This window comes from Emys orbicularis, chromosome 18 (assembly GCF_028017835.1).
Source record: "Emys orbicularis isolate rEmyOrb1 chromosome 18, rEmyOrb1.hap1, whole genome shotgun sequence".
In the NCBI taxonomy this organism is placed as follows: domain Eukaryota; kingdom Metazoa; phylum Chordata; order Testudines; family Emydidae; genus Emys; species Emys orbicularis.
In genome coordinates, this window is record NC_088700.1 from 22,513,466 (window position 1) to 22,532,222 (window position 18,757).

At 47.2% G+C, this 18,757-nt stretch overlaps 1 protein-coding gene across 1 annotated transcript in view; it reads right to left on the minus strand.

Moving 5' to 3' along the window:
* Positions 1–896: 896 nt before the first annotated feature.
* The window catches only part of ZNF618 (zinc finger protein 618), a 95,742-nt gene continuing 77,881 nt past the window's right edge, over positions 897–18,757 (minus strand). The window contains exons 8-11 of the mRNA XM_065418847.1: positions 15,306–15,350; positions 7,685–7,762; positions 3,716–3,817; positions 897–2,410 (exon numbers count right to left, since the gene is read on the minus strand). Coding sequence (XP_065274919.1) covers positions 897–2,410; positions 3,716–3,817; positions 7,685–7,762; positions 15,306–15,350 — 1,739 coding nt within the window. The remainder of the gene's footprint in view (positions 2,411–3,715; positions 3,818–7,684; positions 7,763–15,305; positions 15,351–18,757) is intronic.

An 18,757-nucleotide genomic window follows, 5' to 3' on the forward strand; every position in this document is an offset into this window, starting at 1 on the left:
TATGAACAAGTTTAAGAACCACTGCTATAGAAGATGCACAGGTGAGATGAGCTAGTTTACAGTGGGACTTCAGAAAAAAGTTGATCTTGTAAAAAAATTCTATAAAACATAACAGACACTTTTTGCCATAATAATTTCTCTCAGTTCTAAATCAAACTCACAAAGGTAAAATCACTAGCTAAAACGTTAAACTCAAAAATGGGAGTGGAGACAGAAGAGTATATATTTTTTTCTTATATTAAAATGCAAAAAAATGTGTTTCCTTAAAGTCTCCCTTCCTGATTTCTAGAGATACTAGTGCTTGTAAAACACAGCTGCCTTCATAACGCAACATATGTTAAGAAGGCTACAAACGAATGCCCTCAAGGTGTACAGTTATTCATAGGTGCAAAGCCCAGTGGAGAACTGGTCTATTCAATGTTGTTTGATTATCCATGGCAAGGTGGCCCAGGGGACAAGAGGAGAGGTGGGGTGGAGGAGAAATAAAAGAAACTTCAAGTCACTTTAGATCGCAGCTGCCTGAAGATTTTAGAATGTCAGCCTCCCATTGGTGTGCCCACTTGAAAACATTAGAAAGTCTGTCAAGTCCACATGCTAGCTAACGGAAAGGAGCACGTTCCTGGCAGAGGGCTGTGTCTGACACGTGCTCGGCTTCCCTCTGAAACTTAATTTTTTATTATATTTTATATATATATATATATATATATATATATATGTGTGTGTGTGTGTGTGTATACACACACACATATATATATATATAAAATCATACACACATATATATATAAGCACTTGGTTTCCAGGGGCTTTCATAATGAGGTCCACAGTGTTTAGAACTTAAATTCTTTTCTTTGTTTGGAACAGTGTTTTAATTTTTTTTTTTTAATTAAAAGACAGTTTTAAAGCATGTTGGACTTCAAAAACATGAGTTTGTTCATGTCTTCTGGACTGAGCAGCCGCCTCCTTTTGATTAAGAGCGCCTGCTCACACATATTTACACATTCACTTCTGGCCCCGACAGCAGGCACTGCTAAGAGCCAAAAGGCCAACTTGGCTAGTTTCGTATGCTTTTGGGTAACACATGACCAGTACTGAAATAGATCAGGGGTGGCCTGGAAGAGGGGTTCTTGCAAATAATCGTAGACTTCATTTTTCCCAAACTGCTCTTCTTCCTGAGCTGGCGGGGCCTCCCCTGCTGCCCGTGGTTTCTTGGTAGAAGGTTCAAATTCTGGTTCTTCTGCCCAGGACTCTTTCACTTCATTGATCAATTCACAGACCTTGCCAATGATCTCTTCATGCTGGTATGGTGGGACTGGCCGCAGCTTCTGCTGAGGGTCCAAGATCATGGCTACTTTGTGTGCAGAGTGAACTTTGAAGTTCTCCTTCAGTGCCTCCAGGAAGAGGTGGCAAAGCTTGCTGACTATGCCAGCGTCATTGGCTTTGGAAGTGAACAGTTTCTCCAGTTTCACGTAGGTGGGCAGTACCAGCTGCAGGGTGGGCCGGCTCTCATTGCTCAGTTCAATCACTGCTTGTTTCACTGGGGCCAAAATGGCCGCCAGGTTGCTGAGAAGATGCTTGTTCAGGTTTTGGATGAGGTTCATCTTCTTGGCTCTGCTGTAGAACTCGCATATCTGCTCATAACGCTCATGGACAAGCAGGAGGGAGTCAGTCACTGAGTTCCAGCAGGGTGGGGGAGACGTCTCCTCCAGAGAGCCAAAGGTCTCCTTTGAGAGGCCCGTGGATCCTGCCAAATCTTCACAGACATTCAGGAGCTCGATGACTTCGTGCATGTTGCGAGCCTGTAGTGTTCGCTTACTCAACACGCTCTGCACGACTGAGTTCAAGGCACAGGCCGAACAACGCAAGCACATGCCTGCCTTGGAGAACGCAGAGGAGTTGACTTTGCAGTCGGTGACGTACACTGTCCTGATTTCCGACATCACAAACTCAGACATCACGTTCTGCACCCAGTGGTGGATAAAATCACCATTATCTCGGGTGTCCACACCCTTAATTCCCAGGACATAACTCTTGATGTGGTTGCCTTCAACCTGATAAGCTGTCAGGATGTAGCAGGAATCAGGGCCAACGCTCTGAGAGTGGCAAGTGACTCCTATGCCTAGGCAGGCATTGCTGCCCAGGGCGCAGGTGACTTTCACTTTCACTTGGTTGTACATCCGAGGCAAATGCTTCAGCGCCAGTGTGTTGAAGTTGCCAAGGATTTCTGTGACAGAGAAAGCACCGTAGCGAGCACCACTATCCACCAAGGTCTGGGCCAGCTTGATGAATTCCTTCCCGCTCACCACACTCAAAGCTCCGAGGTCGGTACACATCACCCGCAGCAGCCTTTCAGCAATGTTCTGCCGCTCCTTCTCCGGGATTGCACTGTTTGCTACTGAACCACTTGCAGATGCTGCAGAAAAACAGAAAGAAACTTGTCAGGATCATTCCTTCTACCCAAGGAACAGGAACAACAAGGCCAGAATTTCTCCTCTGCACTTGCCCAGAGTATGGCAGGTACAGATCTATTCCTGAACCTAGGATTTCCAGTGGGCCTCTATACCAAAGTGCTTCTAGATTCAGGCTGATCCAATGATGGACTTTTTCTCTTGCTTATAGCAGAGAGGAGCTTATCAGTACGTTTTCCCTGATTCGGTAACAGAAGCATAGCAAAAGTAGATTATGCAGGATTCAGCTGTCCTCATGGCCTTGGGCAGCTGCCCTCTGTCCCTCCCCAGAGACCTCTCTGTGGCACTGATCTAGGAGTTGTCTAATTAAGTTATAATCAAGGATGGTCCTGGTTTACAGGGTTAGCCGTTAGATCTTCGATTCACCTGGTATGACTTAGTGTGCTAGGTTGGCCTTTCCATTCTTCTTCTATTTAGAATTCAGGACTCACATTAGCATCACATTATTTTAATAAGAGCTGCATCTACCTCAGTTTTGTCTGTACAAGAAGTCTTGCTTTTTTGGTCAACTGTACAGGCCTGAACACCAGTGTAGATTAAGGTTTTCTTTCTCCTTCCCCAGCTCTAGTCTAGTTTTTGTGACAGCTGCTGGGCTTTATTGTTGTTTCTGCCATTTTTGGACACACCACAGTACACAAAATATTAGGGTTTTAATGCATCTTGTTTCCACAGGGAAGCTCGGCTGAGGTATTGTATCACTGCTGCTTTTATTTAAAAAAAAAAATACCCCCATTTCCCACACGGTTTGTGACTGAAACACAAGATCATGTGACTTGCCCAAGGTCCGGTAGTGAATCAGTGGTTGAGCTAGAACCTTGTTGGCTGCCAGTAACTCTCTGGTGATGCCTAGGGCAATGATCTCTTTCCCTACGGCAAGGAAATCCAGACTCAGACCAGAAGTTACGACTCCCAGCAAGGCTAGTCTTGTTAATGAGTTCGGAGACAGGAGCTCTCTTCTCAGCTTTTTTCCTACCATGACTACATTTCCATCACTTCCCCTGGAGTTTCCAGATATCCTCTACCCAGATTTCAAAGGCGCTTTAGTGGGAATGAGTACAATAGTTTATAGGGTGCTAATGGCACCTGAGATCTGGTGTGACTAGCTGAGAAAAAATACATGAGAAAAGTACTCCCGACAGGTGCGGGACATGGGCTTCGACCTGCCTGAACCACTGCTGTGACCCCACCAGGTACAGAGCCATTGATCCAAGGCCTACAGGGAAATGTAATGAGAAAACATGGCTACATACTATTATTGGCATTGTTTCTTTGGAGCTGTGGTTTCCACTTTTCTTCCACAACAGTCAGAGGTGATCTGGGTTGGTTAGAGGCAATATTGTTCTCATTGTCAGCTGTGGGGCATAAACAAGAAGGAGTTAATCAGAGGCGTAAGAGGAGCGTTTCCTCACGATATTAAGGGAGACACACACACACAGCCGGCCATGTGCCAGGATGGATTGTGGGGCTACAAGAAATGCCGACTCTCCAGAAGACAGCAGGATAAAGAGAGCTGAACAGAAAAGGGGAAAATCTCCATTTACTACTTAACATTTACTTTTGTTTTCCTTAATTAGTACGACACCAATTTATTACATTTTCTGTTGCATTTAATATATATATTACCCACAGTAGAGAACAATATTATCATAAGGCTTGAAAACAACCAATCCTCATGTAATTTCCACTTGGGTTTCCCAGCTCTTGTAGCCCCCGTCTGAGTCCCTACCAAAAGGATTACAGCTAAAATGGCTGCCATGGTGCTCTGACCCCAATCCCAGTGTAACACCATGCCGCTGGGTGGGTCATCAGCAGTGGGGAGCTAACCTGGGACCTCTGAATATTAATGCATGGGCTACTGCATGAGCGAAAAGAGCCTCATGTGACTGTGTAGCCGGCTGGCTCATCAATCTCTAGGTGGGCTAGCCAACAAGAGAGGGGGACAGAAGACATACCAAGGAGGCATGACCTACAGCAGTATGCTTGGAGTCAGGGACTGAAGGAACTAAAAACCTCTGCTGTGGCCAATAGGGAGGCTTCTGCATGGGTTGATCTGGACAAGCAGTCCACTGGACCAATCACAAGCCTGCAGTGAGCTAATGGGAGAAGGAGCAGCCTGACAGAAAAAAGAGAGTTTTGAGTTTGGAAGCTGGGAGAGAGACACCTTGTTTGGGTGCTGCATTGGCAACACACTGGACCAACATCCCACGGGAACTCATTTAAAGGCGATACAGAAAATGGTTGAACATGGAACCAGAACACAACCTGGCTAACTAAGCTGCTATTCTGCAGCAGAAGATCAAGTATAACAGGGTAGGGATTTGGTGTGGGCATGTCATGGGTCCCTCGACATGTCTGAGGGACGCAAAGCTTTACATGGTGTGTCCAGAATGGACTGTACAGTGTTTGGAGGGCCCAGTGCCATGCTCCAAGACAGCAATCAGCTGGAGGAAAGGCTACTAGTATGTCGGGTCTCTAGAGGGGGTTGGGGAGAAAGTAGAAGCAGGCGTCCCCACATGATAAACTAGGAATCAGAAATGACTGGTTCTTCCCAAAGTTTGTCTATTCTAACTGCTCCATAGGAAACATCAGAAATGGCATTAACTCTGCATATGTACTGGTAGGTTAATGAGACATGCCTCATGTCTGCTATTAACTTTGTTCCATTAAGGCCCGTTCACATGTCAGCTTTCTTCTGGTCTTGGCAGGGGAAAAACTGTATTTCCTTTATCTATTTCATAATAGTAGGGGATTTATTATGTGCAATTATCCGTTGGCGTTCAATGCGGAGTTAATAAGATTTGTGCATTTCAGTTTCATCCTCCTTATCAGTCAGGTTGTGAACTATATAGATCATGGTTCTTTAATTTCTCTTCATGCCTCCAATCCTTTAATCCAGGTTCAGCCTAGTTGTCCTTTTTATTTTTTAGCACTAGATTGCAGAAAAGGCATTATATGGTAGCACTCGACCTGAACAAAGTACCCTAAAGGGAGTGAAAGCTGGATATTGTACTGTGTAATTACAGAACAAATTCCTTTGCCTTGTATTCTGCCCTTTCAGCCTCCAATTTACATTCTAATCACTTCTTCCCATTGTGTAGCTATAATCTTCCCTAATTACCCTTTTAGCCTCCAGAATCACTGAAGTGCCAACAAGCCCCTGCTCTCACTCCTCAGGGCTTGCAGCATGTTCCTGGACTTCAGTCACTTACGGAGGAGGGACCAATGGACTCCTCATTTGGAGTGGAAAGAGATTAGACATTTACTACAAATGTTATGAAAGTTAAACTGGATTTCTGCATGGCTACAAATGCATTCAATGTGCAGTTATACCAGATCCCACACGCCTCAGGGCAATACACTGCTACTAGGGGCACAATTATACTGTACTTGACAATCCACAGTTACGCCAGATTCCTCAGTCCAGCTGGGGAAGGGATACAAGCCGTGTTGTGTGTCACTGATTATGCAATTCATTCGTTCAACAGTATGCCGGAGAGTCCCTGCCACTGAGAGCGCAGGGGTGCAGTACAGACACTCATCTGCAACTGCCTTTATTTCTCAGTTATGCAGCGCTCCACACTGAATGCGCGACTACGGGGTCTCTCTCAGTAACTGTGGTCATTGTATTGTTTCAACCATTGCTCTGGTTGGTTACCACCTTCAGAATCTGACATCCCAATAAATAAAGCTGCCTTTAGCAATGGCACCCTCCTTGCCTTGCCCCCCACTTAAACCCAGATAATAAATACAAAGTAATTAATACCAAGCCATTATTACTCTTAGTGGGAAATGGGAGGGAAGACAAACTCTCCCTCGGGGGGGAGGGGGGGGGGGGGGAGAAGAGCTAACGTACCATGATGCGATAGGCACCACATGAAGATCCAAGATAGGCAGAAAGGAGGTGCAAGGGACAGGCGTCAGACGAGGGTTAAGTTAGGTGATAGGCAGGGAGGGTATTATGTTTTCTGTGGACATGGGGATGGGACATTCTGAGGGCTGCGGCCAATCAGATCACTGTGATTTATAAGTATCTAGAGAGCTGGGTGAGGTGACAGAGGGCACAGCTCAGTAGGAATAAAAATCACATATGGGAGCTTCCTGTTAACACAACTGTATCCTAAGCTAATAACGCACACGCCGCAGAACATACAGAAACGAGGCCTGTGAGTTTATTAGCGCAGAACATGTGATGGAGTGAAGAGGAAGAGCCTGCAGATGATCATTTTTCTGAAACACTTACTCACCTTTGGCCTTCAAACTGACATTCCTCCCTCACTGCACATGTCCCTGCCTGCCCCCCATCTCTCCTTATCCCTTCCCACCCCATCTATCAGTCAGGGATTCTCCCCAGAGTCGTAGCAATCGCTATGTGTTTACACTGTGTGCCAAGTGCAAGGAGAGATGGAGATTCTCCCAGTGCAAACACACAAGGTAAATACTAGAACTGGTCGAAAAACGTAGAAAGGCTTTTCTGTGGGAGAATGCAGTTTCAAAGGTGGAACACTTCGCGAAAGCGTGTCAATTTCACCCAAGTTTAGTTTTGGGGGGGGGGGGGGGAAATTTGGACAATGTCAAAATGTCCCTTTTTGATTTTTTCAAACAGTTCGATTGACCCCAAACGGATTTTTTCCCAGAATTGTTTTTCATGGAGAATGTAGAAATTTCACGGTTTGTTTCTATAGGAATGAAGTTAAACCTGGAAATCGTGAAAGCCTTCGTGAAATGGACTTTCCATCCCCCACAGAGCTCTAGTCAATACAAACATGTGACAGGATCTGTGGGACAAGAGCCATCTCTCAGTTTTAGGATAACTACCTCGAGTGGACAAGGGATTTCATCTGCCCAGAGAATTTTGACCCCAATAGGAGAGGAGACTGATTAGTACCTGGATATTGTAGGGATAAATGAGACAGGAGCGATTTAATTTGATATGCTCTGCACAAATGCCATGCATGCTTTCAATCTTCCTTTGAAAAGTGACCTCAGATACAAACACAACCAGACATCGGAGAGTCCGGCACTCCTGTAGCCACTGCCTTGTGCTCCCTGTTCTCTAGGTTTTTTCTGCAGATAAGAGGTAGAATTACTGGCACACTGGAAAGTGTAAACACAGGAAGCTCTATGGACACACAACTGGGTCAGTGTGAGGAATCAGTGCAGAATTTAATTCTCTGCTTTATCTGAAGTCTTTAAAAATAAATCAGAAGTGCCTGGCTTACCTGCATGAGACTGCATGTGCTCCAGCAGATTGTTATAAAACTGAAACTGGATTCCACAAGCTCCACAGGTGTAAGGTTCTGTGTGGGAGAGATCAGGTCAGAAGAGTCACACGGAGCGTGCGAAGAAATAGCACATATGCACATTTCACAATGGAACTCTATTGTGCCTGAGAGCCCAAGCCAGCAAACCATTAGTCAGAAGAGCTGCTCACTTTACAGGCATGTGAATAAGGGTTTGCAGAATTGAGCCCATAGTTCGGTAAAAGGCCCTGATTCAGGATAGCATGTGACTTCCTGAATTATGGTCTTAGGCTCTAAATCTGCACACACTGATGCCTGTGCTTAACTTTACTCCCGTGAGAAGTCCCCTAGGAGTCAGCGGGACTACTACTGAAGTTAAGCATATGCGAAATGTCTGCAAGATTGGGGCTTTAGTACGGGTACACATTGACAAAATACCCAGTTCCGTAACCCACCGCTTCTGGAGACTTGGTCTCTTTTTAGTTCCTTTCTAGTCTTTTTTGTCTTTAATTTTAGAAGCAGTTCTGTCATTTCCAGCCTCTGCCTCCTTTCCTGAGCAAGACGAGGCCAGAGGGAAAGGCAGAGCTCTGAGGGGGTGGAGCTCTGAGCTTGGCACCCCCAGCAGGGCATCAGGCAGTGAGAAATCCTGCTACCCAGAAGCTGGCACAAGTAGGAGTGTTGTGTGGGCAAGCAGCTTTCTGGCCACCAGTCAAGCTCAGACCAAGGTGGGCTGGTTGCCCTGGGCAGTGGCACAGCAGCACTGAGCTGCTAGGGTGGACTGAGGGTCTGAGCAGGAGTGCAGCAAAGCAAACGGAGCTGCGCCAGGGGCCTGAGCAGAGCATCACAGCTAATCTGCCAGTCAGAGCAGAGAGATGGAAATGCTGTTAAAACTAAGTCTTTAGTCAGTAGGAATGTGTGTACAGACTCACACTTGGACCACTAATGAGCTGAATGCTAGTTTAGTTCCAATCTGACAAGGAGAAGTAAATTGAAAACTTAATTTTTTACTGAGCTGACATACAAGTATATTTTCCGTTGCTTAGTTTTAATAATAGTATTAGTCGTCGTGCATTGATCACAAGATGTGCTATCAAGACACCATGTATAGCAATGTTGTCAGTATGGCAATTTAATTCTGCATCTTCATCTATGCCAGCACATCTGCACCATTAGTCTGTGGTGTTACACTTCACAACAGTAGTTTGGATACAGAATGTATACTCTGCATATAAATGACTCTTATGGACTCTCTCGGGCATACACAGAGTAATACTCAGTGCTAAAATATACTACCAATGTTTATCTACACATGTAGGGAAAAATATGATCTTACATTCTATTCCTGAGAAATACCATTGCAAATCACATACGCACAAAGGAATTAGCAAGCATCTCAAAAGGTCCAGAACACTCACTTTCCAGGCATAACTAACTTGGCTACAACCCTGCAGTCGTCCCTCTCAGATAGTGAAGAACAGAAACTAGAACAGAGCTGCATACGGTGGGAGGGGGAAAACCAACAAGGCCCCCTGCACAGAAACCTAGGAAGCTGAGGCATCGGAAAACAACCGTAGGGATTAAACACACTTCAGCGAAACAACAGACAGAATCTATACGAGCATCTGTCCAATTGAAATGAGGGGAACACTGAGGCTGTTCCAGCTCCGCTCAGCACTTCATTTAATTTGACATCATTCCCTTTATGCTACTGCCACATTCTCATGATGGTGTGGAAATTTGGAAATCTTATAACTAAATCAAAATGGTTGTTAGGGGAAAGCAGGAGGCTTTGGCAACTGAATACAAGGCATTTAGGGGTTTTGGCACTTGAGGTGGAGTGGGAAGCTGTTTGGGAATGTGGGACAGACATACAGACTGGAAGTTTCTAGTAAAATGATCAGCAGTGAAATAGTTAACAACGGCAACTAGTAAACTATCACTAGGTTTCAGAGTCAATATGATTAACATGAATGGGGCAATTCACAATGCTCAGAGTCTGTTTCAGGCTGCCGACAGACTCAGGAAGACAGCACTGCATTAATTTCTATTTGGTTCATATTTTGAAAGTTTTCTTCACTTTTAAAAAAGTATTATAAAATTTAAAAAGTTGAAATTCTGCTGCTCAATTCTGTATCAAGGGGTAAATACTGTGGCAAGTTCTGCAGAATTCTACAGGATCCTGAACATAAACACTCAAAAAACCCATCCCTCTCCTCTACCCCAAACTCAGAGATACAGGACATCTTTCTGGGAAGTACAGCAAAATAAAAGAGCATAAATCAATTACACTAAATCCAGTACCCTAAAGCTGCATGCTTCTCTTCTTGATTATTTCCTTCAGTTCTTTATCCTCTTCATCTCTCCTTCCAAACTCATCTCATCCCACTGGACTCCACACCTATTTTCTTTTTCCCCTGTCATTTCGCTTTTTAAATTCTCAAATTTTCTATTTTTAAAAAGCATCTTCTTTCTCCTAGTTATCCCTTCCCTTTGTTGTCTACCCATTTCTCTTGGACTCTGTTCCTTTGCTAGTCTCTCTCCACTCCCCACCCTTCATGCTGTCCTTTGGATTCCAAGTGCTGTCCAGCTCTCTCTCAATTCCTCACCTCCCCATCAGAGGAGATTGTTTCACCATCTCTGCTGGGAATGGCCCACCCCCGAGTATCATTCTTGACTCCTCTCCCGTTGATCTCCTCCCAAACATCTCTGAAGTCTTTCCTTTCTGCCCTGCTACAGAAATGTCATGCCCTGGACTCTTGCCTAGGCTAGTGAAACCTCTGTGACCTACCTGGCACTTGCCTTACACCCCTCCAGACTACCCAAAATACCCCCGTCATGGTCACAGTGCTAGGTGAACCTCTTGTTCCCTCCTCTCTGTCCCCTCCGAATGCACCCCCTCAAGTACCAGGCTTTGTGCCTTTACCTCTCCTGGGCTGGAATTCTGTGATTCTCCCACTCCTAGACTGGGCCCTGGGCTACAATACCCTGTATAGCAACCGTTCTTTTCCCAGCAGATCTGTTTGAGTGCCTGGGCGTATTCCCTTCCGGAGTCTGAGAGCAGTGTTGACAGCCTTCTTAAACCAGAGGATTCCTTATTTTGCACTTGGAACAAAGCAATTAGAAAAGAAGGATTTGAAAACAGTCAGCAGTCTGCACACGTTTCTATCTTGCCTATAGGCGTAATGTCCACTTCTTCAGACACGCCTACTTGGTCCCTGAATCTCAATTTTGTTCCCCTGAATAATACACCCCTCTCGAGGATGTTCTTTTTTCAACTTGCCACAGTTCTTGTGATCTCCTGTGTTCTCGAGCCTTACGCTGAGTCATTCTTTTCCTTCCTCTTTGTTTTTCTGAACAGCCCCCTATTAAACTATACCAGCATATTCACCCACTCATAACCAGGTCAGAATACAATACTCAGAAGTTATTACAGAGCAGCTCCAAATATGTCACACATCTCCCCGCATCGAAGCTGAATGGTGCCAGCATCTGCTATCACCCCCTTTGACCAAACTGGATGGGTACTGTGACAGACCCAGACCAGTGGGGTACAGGAGTCTGGTAGAGGGCAAATATACTGGTCACTGGATGAGTAGTTTTCTGTTCCTTGAGTGACCAGAGTAATCAGGAACCTGCTAGAACCAGTTAAGGCAGGCAGGCTAATTAGGACACCTGGAGCCAATTAAGAAGAAGCTGCTAGAATCAATTAAGGCAGGCTAATCAGGGCACCTGGGTTTCAAAAAGGAGCTCACTTCAGTTTGTGGTGCAAGTGTGAGGAGCTGGGAGCAAGAGGCGCAAGGAGCTGAGAGGGAGAGTGTGTGCTGCTGGAGGACTGAGGAGCACAAGCGTTATCAGACACCAGGAGGAAGGTCCTGTGGTGAGAATAAGGAAGGTGTTTGGAGGAGGCCATGGGGAAGTAGCCCAGGGAGTTGTAGCTGTCATGCAGCTGTTACAGGAGGCACTATAGACAGCTGCAGTCCACAGGGCCCTGGGCTGGAACCTGGAGTAGAGGGCGGGCCCGGGTTCCCCCCAAACCTCCCAATTGACCTGGACTGTGGGTTCTTCCAGAGGGGAAGGTCTCTGGGCTGTTCCCCAACCCACATGGTGAATCTCTGAGGCAAGAAAATCCGCCAATAAGCGCAGGACCCACCAAGATAGAGGAGGAACTTTGTCACAGTACATATGGGAAGATTTCACACGCCCTCACATGCCCCCATTACCACAGAACTTCTGGGTTGAAGCTGGGACCTGACCCTACCACTTTCTCCTCTGATTGTCTGCTGGGGCATCAGGCAGGCAGTGAGCCCTCATCCCCTATGGTGCCAGCCACCATGGCTTTACTCTAGGGTTTCTAGGCAGCACCCCTGTGATCAAGACAGGCCTGGCCCCCTGCAAAGCTGGTGTTAACCAAGCAGTAACTCCTGGGCTCTGGTTCCCCATTGTCAGGTGGGGCCCCCCAGCTCTGGCATGCCTTCTCAGGGTGTCGGTCCCCCATGCTAGGCTACGTGGGTATGAGGAAACCATTTCCCTTTTGAGTGACAATCCTTCGTTCTCTCTCCAGAGACCAGTTCCTCACCCTACCCCATCTCCAGGATGGTTGCGCGTCAGGCTCTACTGTGGAGACACCCCAGTTTCCACGATAAGGGGCGGCAGCGGACTTGCTTTCCTAGCCATTCCAACTGGCCTCAGAGTCCTTGCACCGAAGCCAGCTTGGTTCACACACTGTGTGGGGAATAGGGCAGAATTCCCCCCCACACCAACCCAAGCCCATGTGCATTCTCACAGACACCTGGGAGGGCTTCTAAGCTTTCCATCTCTGTTCCCTGGCCGGGGCGGGGGGTGAGGGAGGGAAGAGCCCCTCATTCTCCCAACTACTCATTTCCATTTACAAAGGCAGCCTGCAGCTCCTGTGAGTGAGCTGAGCCGTTTGTCTCCATCTGCCCCTGAGCTTGACCATGTAGCCGAGCTGGACTGTGGCTTAAACTTGCATCGTATGCTCCAGAGGAATCGGCTGTGTAACTCCCTCCCTCCTGAGGGGGAGTCGTACAGATAACTCCACAGGTTTGAGATGCAGGATTCCCCTCTGGAGCCATGCTCCTCCTGAGTGGACGTGTGAGACAGCCGTTTTCTTGGTCGACACACGGGGACCCTCCAGAGCTAAAAAACATGAACTGCTACAGCACCAGCTAATGGGCCAAGGCTCCATAGCTGGCGTCTGTGACCACTCAGCTCCTCTGTGGATCAGCACGGACGAGGACTTGTCACCTACACTAACTATTCTAGTGGTTAGAGACTGGGCAATTCCAGGCCATATGACCCAGTCTGTTACAGACATGGCACCACTTCTTCCCACTCGCCCGGGGGCCCCTCTCAGGCGTCCTTTCCCTTGCTGCAGTAAGTCCTCTCCCCTGAGTGGCTTTACCTGTTCCCCGTATCTGGGGAACACCCACTCTGGGGTCCCATGTATGGGCCATTTCCCCTTGTGTTTCCTCTGATAACTAGACCTGATACCCACATACTCATCAGCCAGTTGCCCTGCGGCATGGAGGTCTCTTGGCTACTTATCCACTAACCACATCTTAAGGAAATGTGAACACAAATTGTGACACTGTTACAAACCCCAAGCTTTGCTCCATTTGCCTAGGTAAACTCCTGGCTGCATCACCACCTCCATATAAATCAACCCCTTAATCATTTAACCCCCTTAAAATCTTTTCCTATCAGCCTCTGGAGTCAGTTCAGATTGAAATTGTTCATAATCCTCAGTCTGTTCCATCCATTTGGCTGCTGGTTTCTATGGCTCTCCCCCGGCCTGCGAAGGGATTAGAAAATACAGCCAATCTGCAGGGGGACGGATCACAAGCCTTTGCAAAGCAGTGAGGTAGGCATCAACATTCTCCCCTTACCCTGCCTTAAACTGGGGGAAACAATTTAGCATCTTTGCTCCCTGTGGAATCAAAATCACCTCTCACTGCGCTGACCTTCAGAATCCTCCCCCTGCTTTGCTTCTCCATACACCTCTAATACCAACTCCCCACCTCACCTTCCTGGGTCCAGCTCTGTCCTGTCTACCAATCATTCCTCCCCTCTTGCTATTCCTCCGCCTGTGCCATGTTCTCACCAACCCCACTCATCTTCATGCTCCCTTTGGGTCCTTCAAATACTGCCTCGCACATTGCCCCTTAGGCCTGCAACGACCTCGCTGGCCCTGCTACTCGTGTGAAAGTCTTCTCCTTCAAATCTCTCCTTTCCCCACTCCTGTGCTACTTACTCATTTAGAATAAAATAAGGATGAGCTTGAGAGATCGGTTCACCAGACCACACCACCTCTCAATGCACTGCCCTTCTCTCCCCAGCCTTACAGCCAGAATTCACATTGGCTACTCACTACAAGAGCTGCCTCAGCTGATGGCCAGGAAGCAGCCTGCATTAGCCTAAAATAATCCTCAGTGCTCATCTTCCACCTGTGTGACTGGGAGTGAGAGAGAGAGTGAAACAGAAAGAATGTCCTGTGGCTCTTAGGGAAATGTTACCACAACAAATGTCCAGCCCTAGCAAGCTGCCTACACATTCAAATATATCTCAGCTGCTTAAAGCTTTTAAAATGAAAACTAGTTTTTGCCTACTTATAGACTCTCCAAAATCAGAGGTCCCAAAGACAGGCTCAGCTAAATAGTAGCCCAATTGCTTGCTATCTGCTACTCTACATAATCCCAACGAGATATGGATTATGGATCGCCATAGGACAACACAATCCTCTCAAGGGTCAACCCTCTATTTCGTTCTCTCTCTGGTTGCAGAGTTCAGATCAAGTGGAAACAATGAGACAAATTGTGTTTTGAAGGACTGTAGGTCTAAATTCTGGCCATGTAAAAATGCCAGGTCTTTCGTTTTACTTATCTGCAACTGAACCAGAGCATTCCAGACAAGCAGAGAGACCAGGCAGGCTCCTTATCAACCAACACCTTAAAATTCAGGCATGCTTGGTCAAGTGCATGCTAAAATCTACGGAAAAGATTGTGTGTGTGCACATGGGGTGCAGGAATGACTGAATGTACCTTAATCACGCATGTGGATGAAATGCTGCTGTCTATTCGGGAATATACGGCTTCACCACTCCTAAGAGTCAAGGTTAAAAACTGAGCAACCCAAATCCCTGTATATTAAATACTGACCCATTACCAAAGAGTCGGCCAGTGGCACAATGCCCATTCTTACATCACTAAGAGCTCAATGTGCCGAGCCATTAAGAGACATTTTCCTGTATATACATGTAACTCAAAAATGGGTTCATTTTTAAACTTCAAGCCTTGGTCTATTAGAACATGTGTTTTTGCCGTGTTTGATAAAACCTGACACTCAAAGTTTGGAAGTGATCCAAAATGACACAGCAGCCACATACAGCACTGACTGTCCCCTCACAACCCTGGTTCGTGTCTATCTCATGTAAACCCTTAAGAGCCACAGACAGAAGTGATGCTTTTTATATTTTGGCACACAGACCAGTAATAAAAAACAATTATTCATGAAAAATGCTAACAGGACAGGACAACCACCAAGGCTGGGTGGAGACAGCACCACAAACATCCATCACACTTACTTTGTAAAAGCGGGAAAGGATTTGAAATCAGGGGACTTGCGGTTTCTGCAAAAAAGAAAGAGATTTAAACATTGAGACTGGCAGAGACCTTGTTGCATCCTCTTCAGTTCATTTATCCTTACTCCTATACCATACCTCCAGAGTCAGGAAATTATTACATGTACAGCACTGTATTTTGTCTCAGCAAGCTTCCCTGGACTGAGGATCTGGTTCTTTCAAAGTCTGAGGAATTTCTATTTTGAAATGTTCACAGTTTTTGAAGATACACTGTAATGCTAGCTATACAGTAATGGGGCTAGACAACAGTGGTCAGTGCCAGCACAAGAAAACCTGGGGCCCCTTACAAGTCCTTTTGACTGGGAGACCCTGGCTGCAAACCCCAAGATTCAGTGTGCATCTTCCTCCAACTCTTTCTCCAAACGCCTAGGACTCTCGGGCTCAGGGAAGCGGGAGCAGAGTTAAATTACACTTGGAGGAAGCACTTGGGTAGGTAACAAGACTTGTATCCAAAACTAGTGTATGTTTGTGGGGGCTCATGGGAATACTGGGTGGAAGTTCCCTATGACACGGGGCATCTTGCATGCTTTCCCCTCCGCTCAAGACCTGGCTGTGATAAAAAGGAGCAGACATCCCGAATTCCCAACTAGCTCTCAGTCGACCTAAAGCAGCTTGTACTCCGCATCCCGGTGCATGAGCATTGGACATTTCAAGCTATCTGTGGCAGCCTGCTACAGCTGCAGGCTTGGCAGTACTGCCACTAGTGGGGAACCTCTGCGTGTTGAGCCTCTGTGGAGGGAGAAGAATCCATTTCAGTGTTAATTCAGTCATTCAAAAGAGTTTGTGAACTGGCCTCTGTCCCATGTTCAGAAAACTGTAAATCGCTGCATCAGTGCGTGACGCTCTCAGGGGTGCAATCCCTGAGGGGTGCAGCCTTGGGGAGCTAGACGTGAGTAACGGGGCCTTTCTTGTCAAACCTCACTGGCCAAGCACGGCAGGTTTCCTGCTAAATATTTTAACATGATAAAGACATGCCATGCCAAAGAGGGCTTTGATCTGCAGGGGGCTAAGGTCAGTTGACAATGGATGGATGGATTGGTAGCACTATGGGGAGGGTATGGATGGATGCAATACACAGTGCAGCATACGGTACAGAGTACTGCTGACTGTTTAAAGCATTTCTATTACTTGATGATGCACAAAGGCTGTCCATTGCAGTCAATGGAGAAGACTCTCCACTGGCTTCTAGACTGGTCCTACAGAGCTTTTGAGAAGGACAGACATTACGCACACACTGTATGTACACACACACAGACAGAAACGGTTACTTTTTAAAAAATCCTGTAACTGTGCAACAGCAATATTAACTCCACCTCCCTGACCCCTCTCCCTTTCCCTCCCCTCCCCAGCTCCATCCCAAGCCCCCTGCTTGGCTCTCCCAGTCCTGCACCCTCCTGCTTCCAGGAAGCTGACTGCCCACTCACTGGCTCCAGCCACTTCCTTCATGCTGTGCCTGCCTGAATGCTGCTCCCCACACTGCTGTCTGCTGCCCCAGCCCAGAGAAGTGAGAACAGGGAGGGAGGTGGGAGAGCTTCTGGGGCACACGTAGGGGCCCGGGAAATGACAGACAACCCATCTAGACCCTTGTCAGGCCCCACCTTTGGGAAACACTGCCCTAAGGGTCAGTAAGGCTTTTGTAGGTCAAAATGAAAACTTTGCACTCCACCCAGCAGCTAATCTGGCCCAGGAGGGTAGCAGAGCCAAAGGAGTTGGATCCAACATCATTCTACGTGGCCTCACCCTGTCACGCTCCCAGGGCCAAACTCAACTCCGAGCTCCTCTGCTTTCCAACCATTCCTTCCCACACCCTAGCAGCACGGTATCGCCTCTGGATATACGGGCTGGATCTTGCAGAAAACACCACTGTCTGCAACATACTATGGGCCACTCTTTAGACACCCCTCCCTGTTCATGGATTCACTGAGTGTAAGGTCACAAGGGACAATTAGATCCTCTCGTCTGAGCCCTGTGTAACACAAGCCTTTACATTTCACCCAGTTACCCCTGTATTGAGCCCAATAACTTGGGTCTGACTAAAGCACCTTCCAGAACAGAAAGGCACCTGGTCTCGAAGACAGGAAGAGAGGGAGAAGCCACCACGTCCCTTGGGAGTGTGTTCCAATGACTAAACCCCCTCACTGTTTATACACTTATACGGTGTAAACTTTACAATGCTCCTGTGTCTCAGCATCACACCTCCCCCATGTCATCCCCACCAAGCACAGCCATTCCCAGCACAGCCTGCTGCATGGGAAGGCTGAACAGTCAGAGCATCCATCCACTCGGGGTCCCCTGTAGCCTGGTCATGCTGAGAGCAGCCCCAAAGCAACCAGCTGCTTCTATTCGCCTGGAAAATCAGAGAGCTGCTGATGCTGCCATGCTGGGGTGGGGTAGAGGATCTTTGGGGCCAGGACCAAGTACAGAGCCTTGGTTTCCTCTACAGAAGTGGCACAGCGTTCATACATCCTGGACGGCTTCCATGCCCACCTGCGCTGCTGGGTGATGGTGTTATTATTGGTATTATGTAGGAGCCTACCAGCCCCAAGCAAGATCAAGGCCTGCATTTGATTGGGCACTTCCCCAAGGAGCTTGTCTAACTAGACAACACAAAGGACGGGAAAAGAAACAGGAGAGCCAAAGAGGGGGAATGACTTGTCCAAGGTCACCCAACAGGTCAGCAGTGGACCTGGGAACCTAGGTCTCCTGAGTCCCAGTCCAGTGCCCCCCCTTTGGTGTGTGCGTCTGTGCTATCAAACACATGGTAAATGCACTGTGTTTGCCTGATGGTCGCTCTCTTCCTCCCTCTCTTCCCCTCACAGGTCCAAATGACCGAACACAGCGCACTGTTCCAGTTACAGGAGGTTGATCACAAACGATTTTTGGGCCCTGAGAATTCTCAAAAGGAAGGTTTTAAGGATGTAAAAACCAGTTTGAAATGAATGAACAACACACATCAGGCTCCTTCTCAGGCGTGGCCGAGCCCTAGCTCCAAACTGGCCTGTAAATGGTTAACGGTGAGTGAATCCCAACAAGCCAATTCCCTTCTCACTCCTCAGGCGGTTTGATTCGTTTCGGCCCCTCTCTCATCTCAGATGGTGAAAGCCAGCAAGGTCCAGGTCACTTCCAGGCTCTCAGGGCAGGCTGTTTGGGCTGCAGAGGGAAGAGTTTTGCTGTTTCCACTGGACAATACTTTAAAAGTGCCATGGAAACCTTTCAGTCACTCTCAGGGTACAAAAATCGCAATGTTGGGCTAGTTTCAAGCTGACAGCCTCGAGTCCCCCGAAAGATTTTTACATTACAAACAGAGAATAGCGTGCTGCCTTAGCCTGCGAAGCTCAATTCCTGACACACCATTCCCGCTGCCCCCATGTCACACCTGACTCTTCCTCACTTCC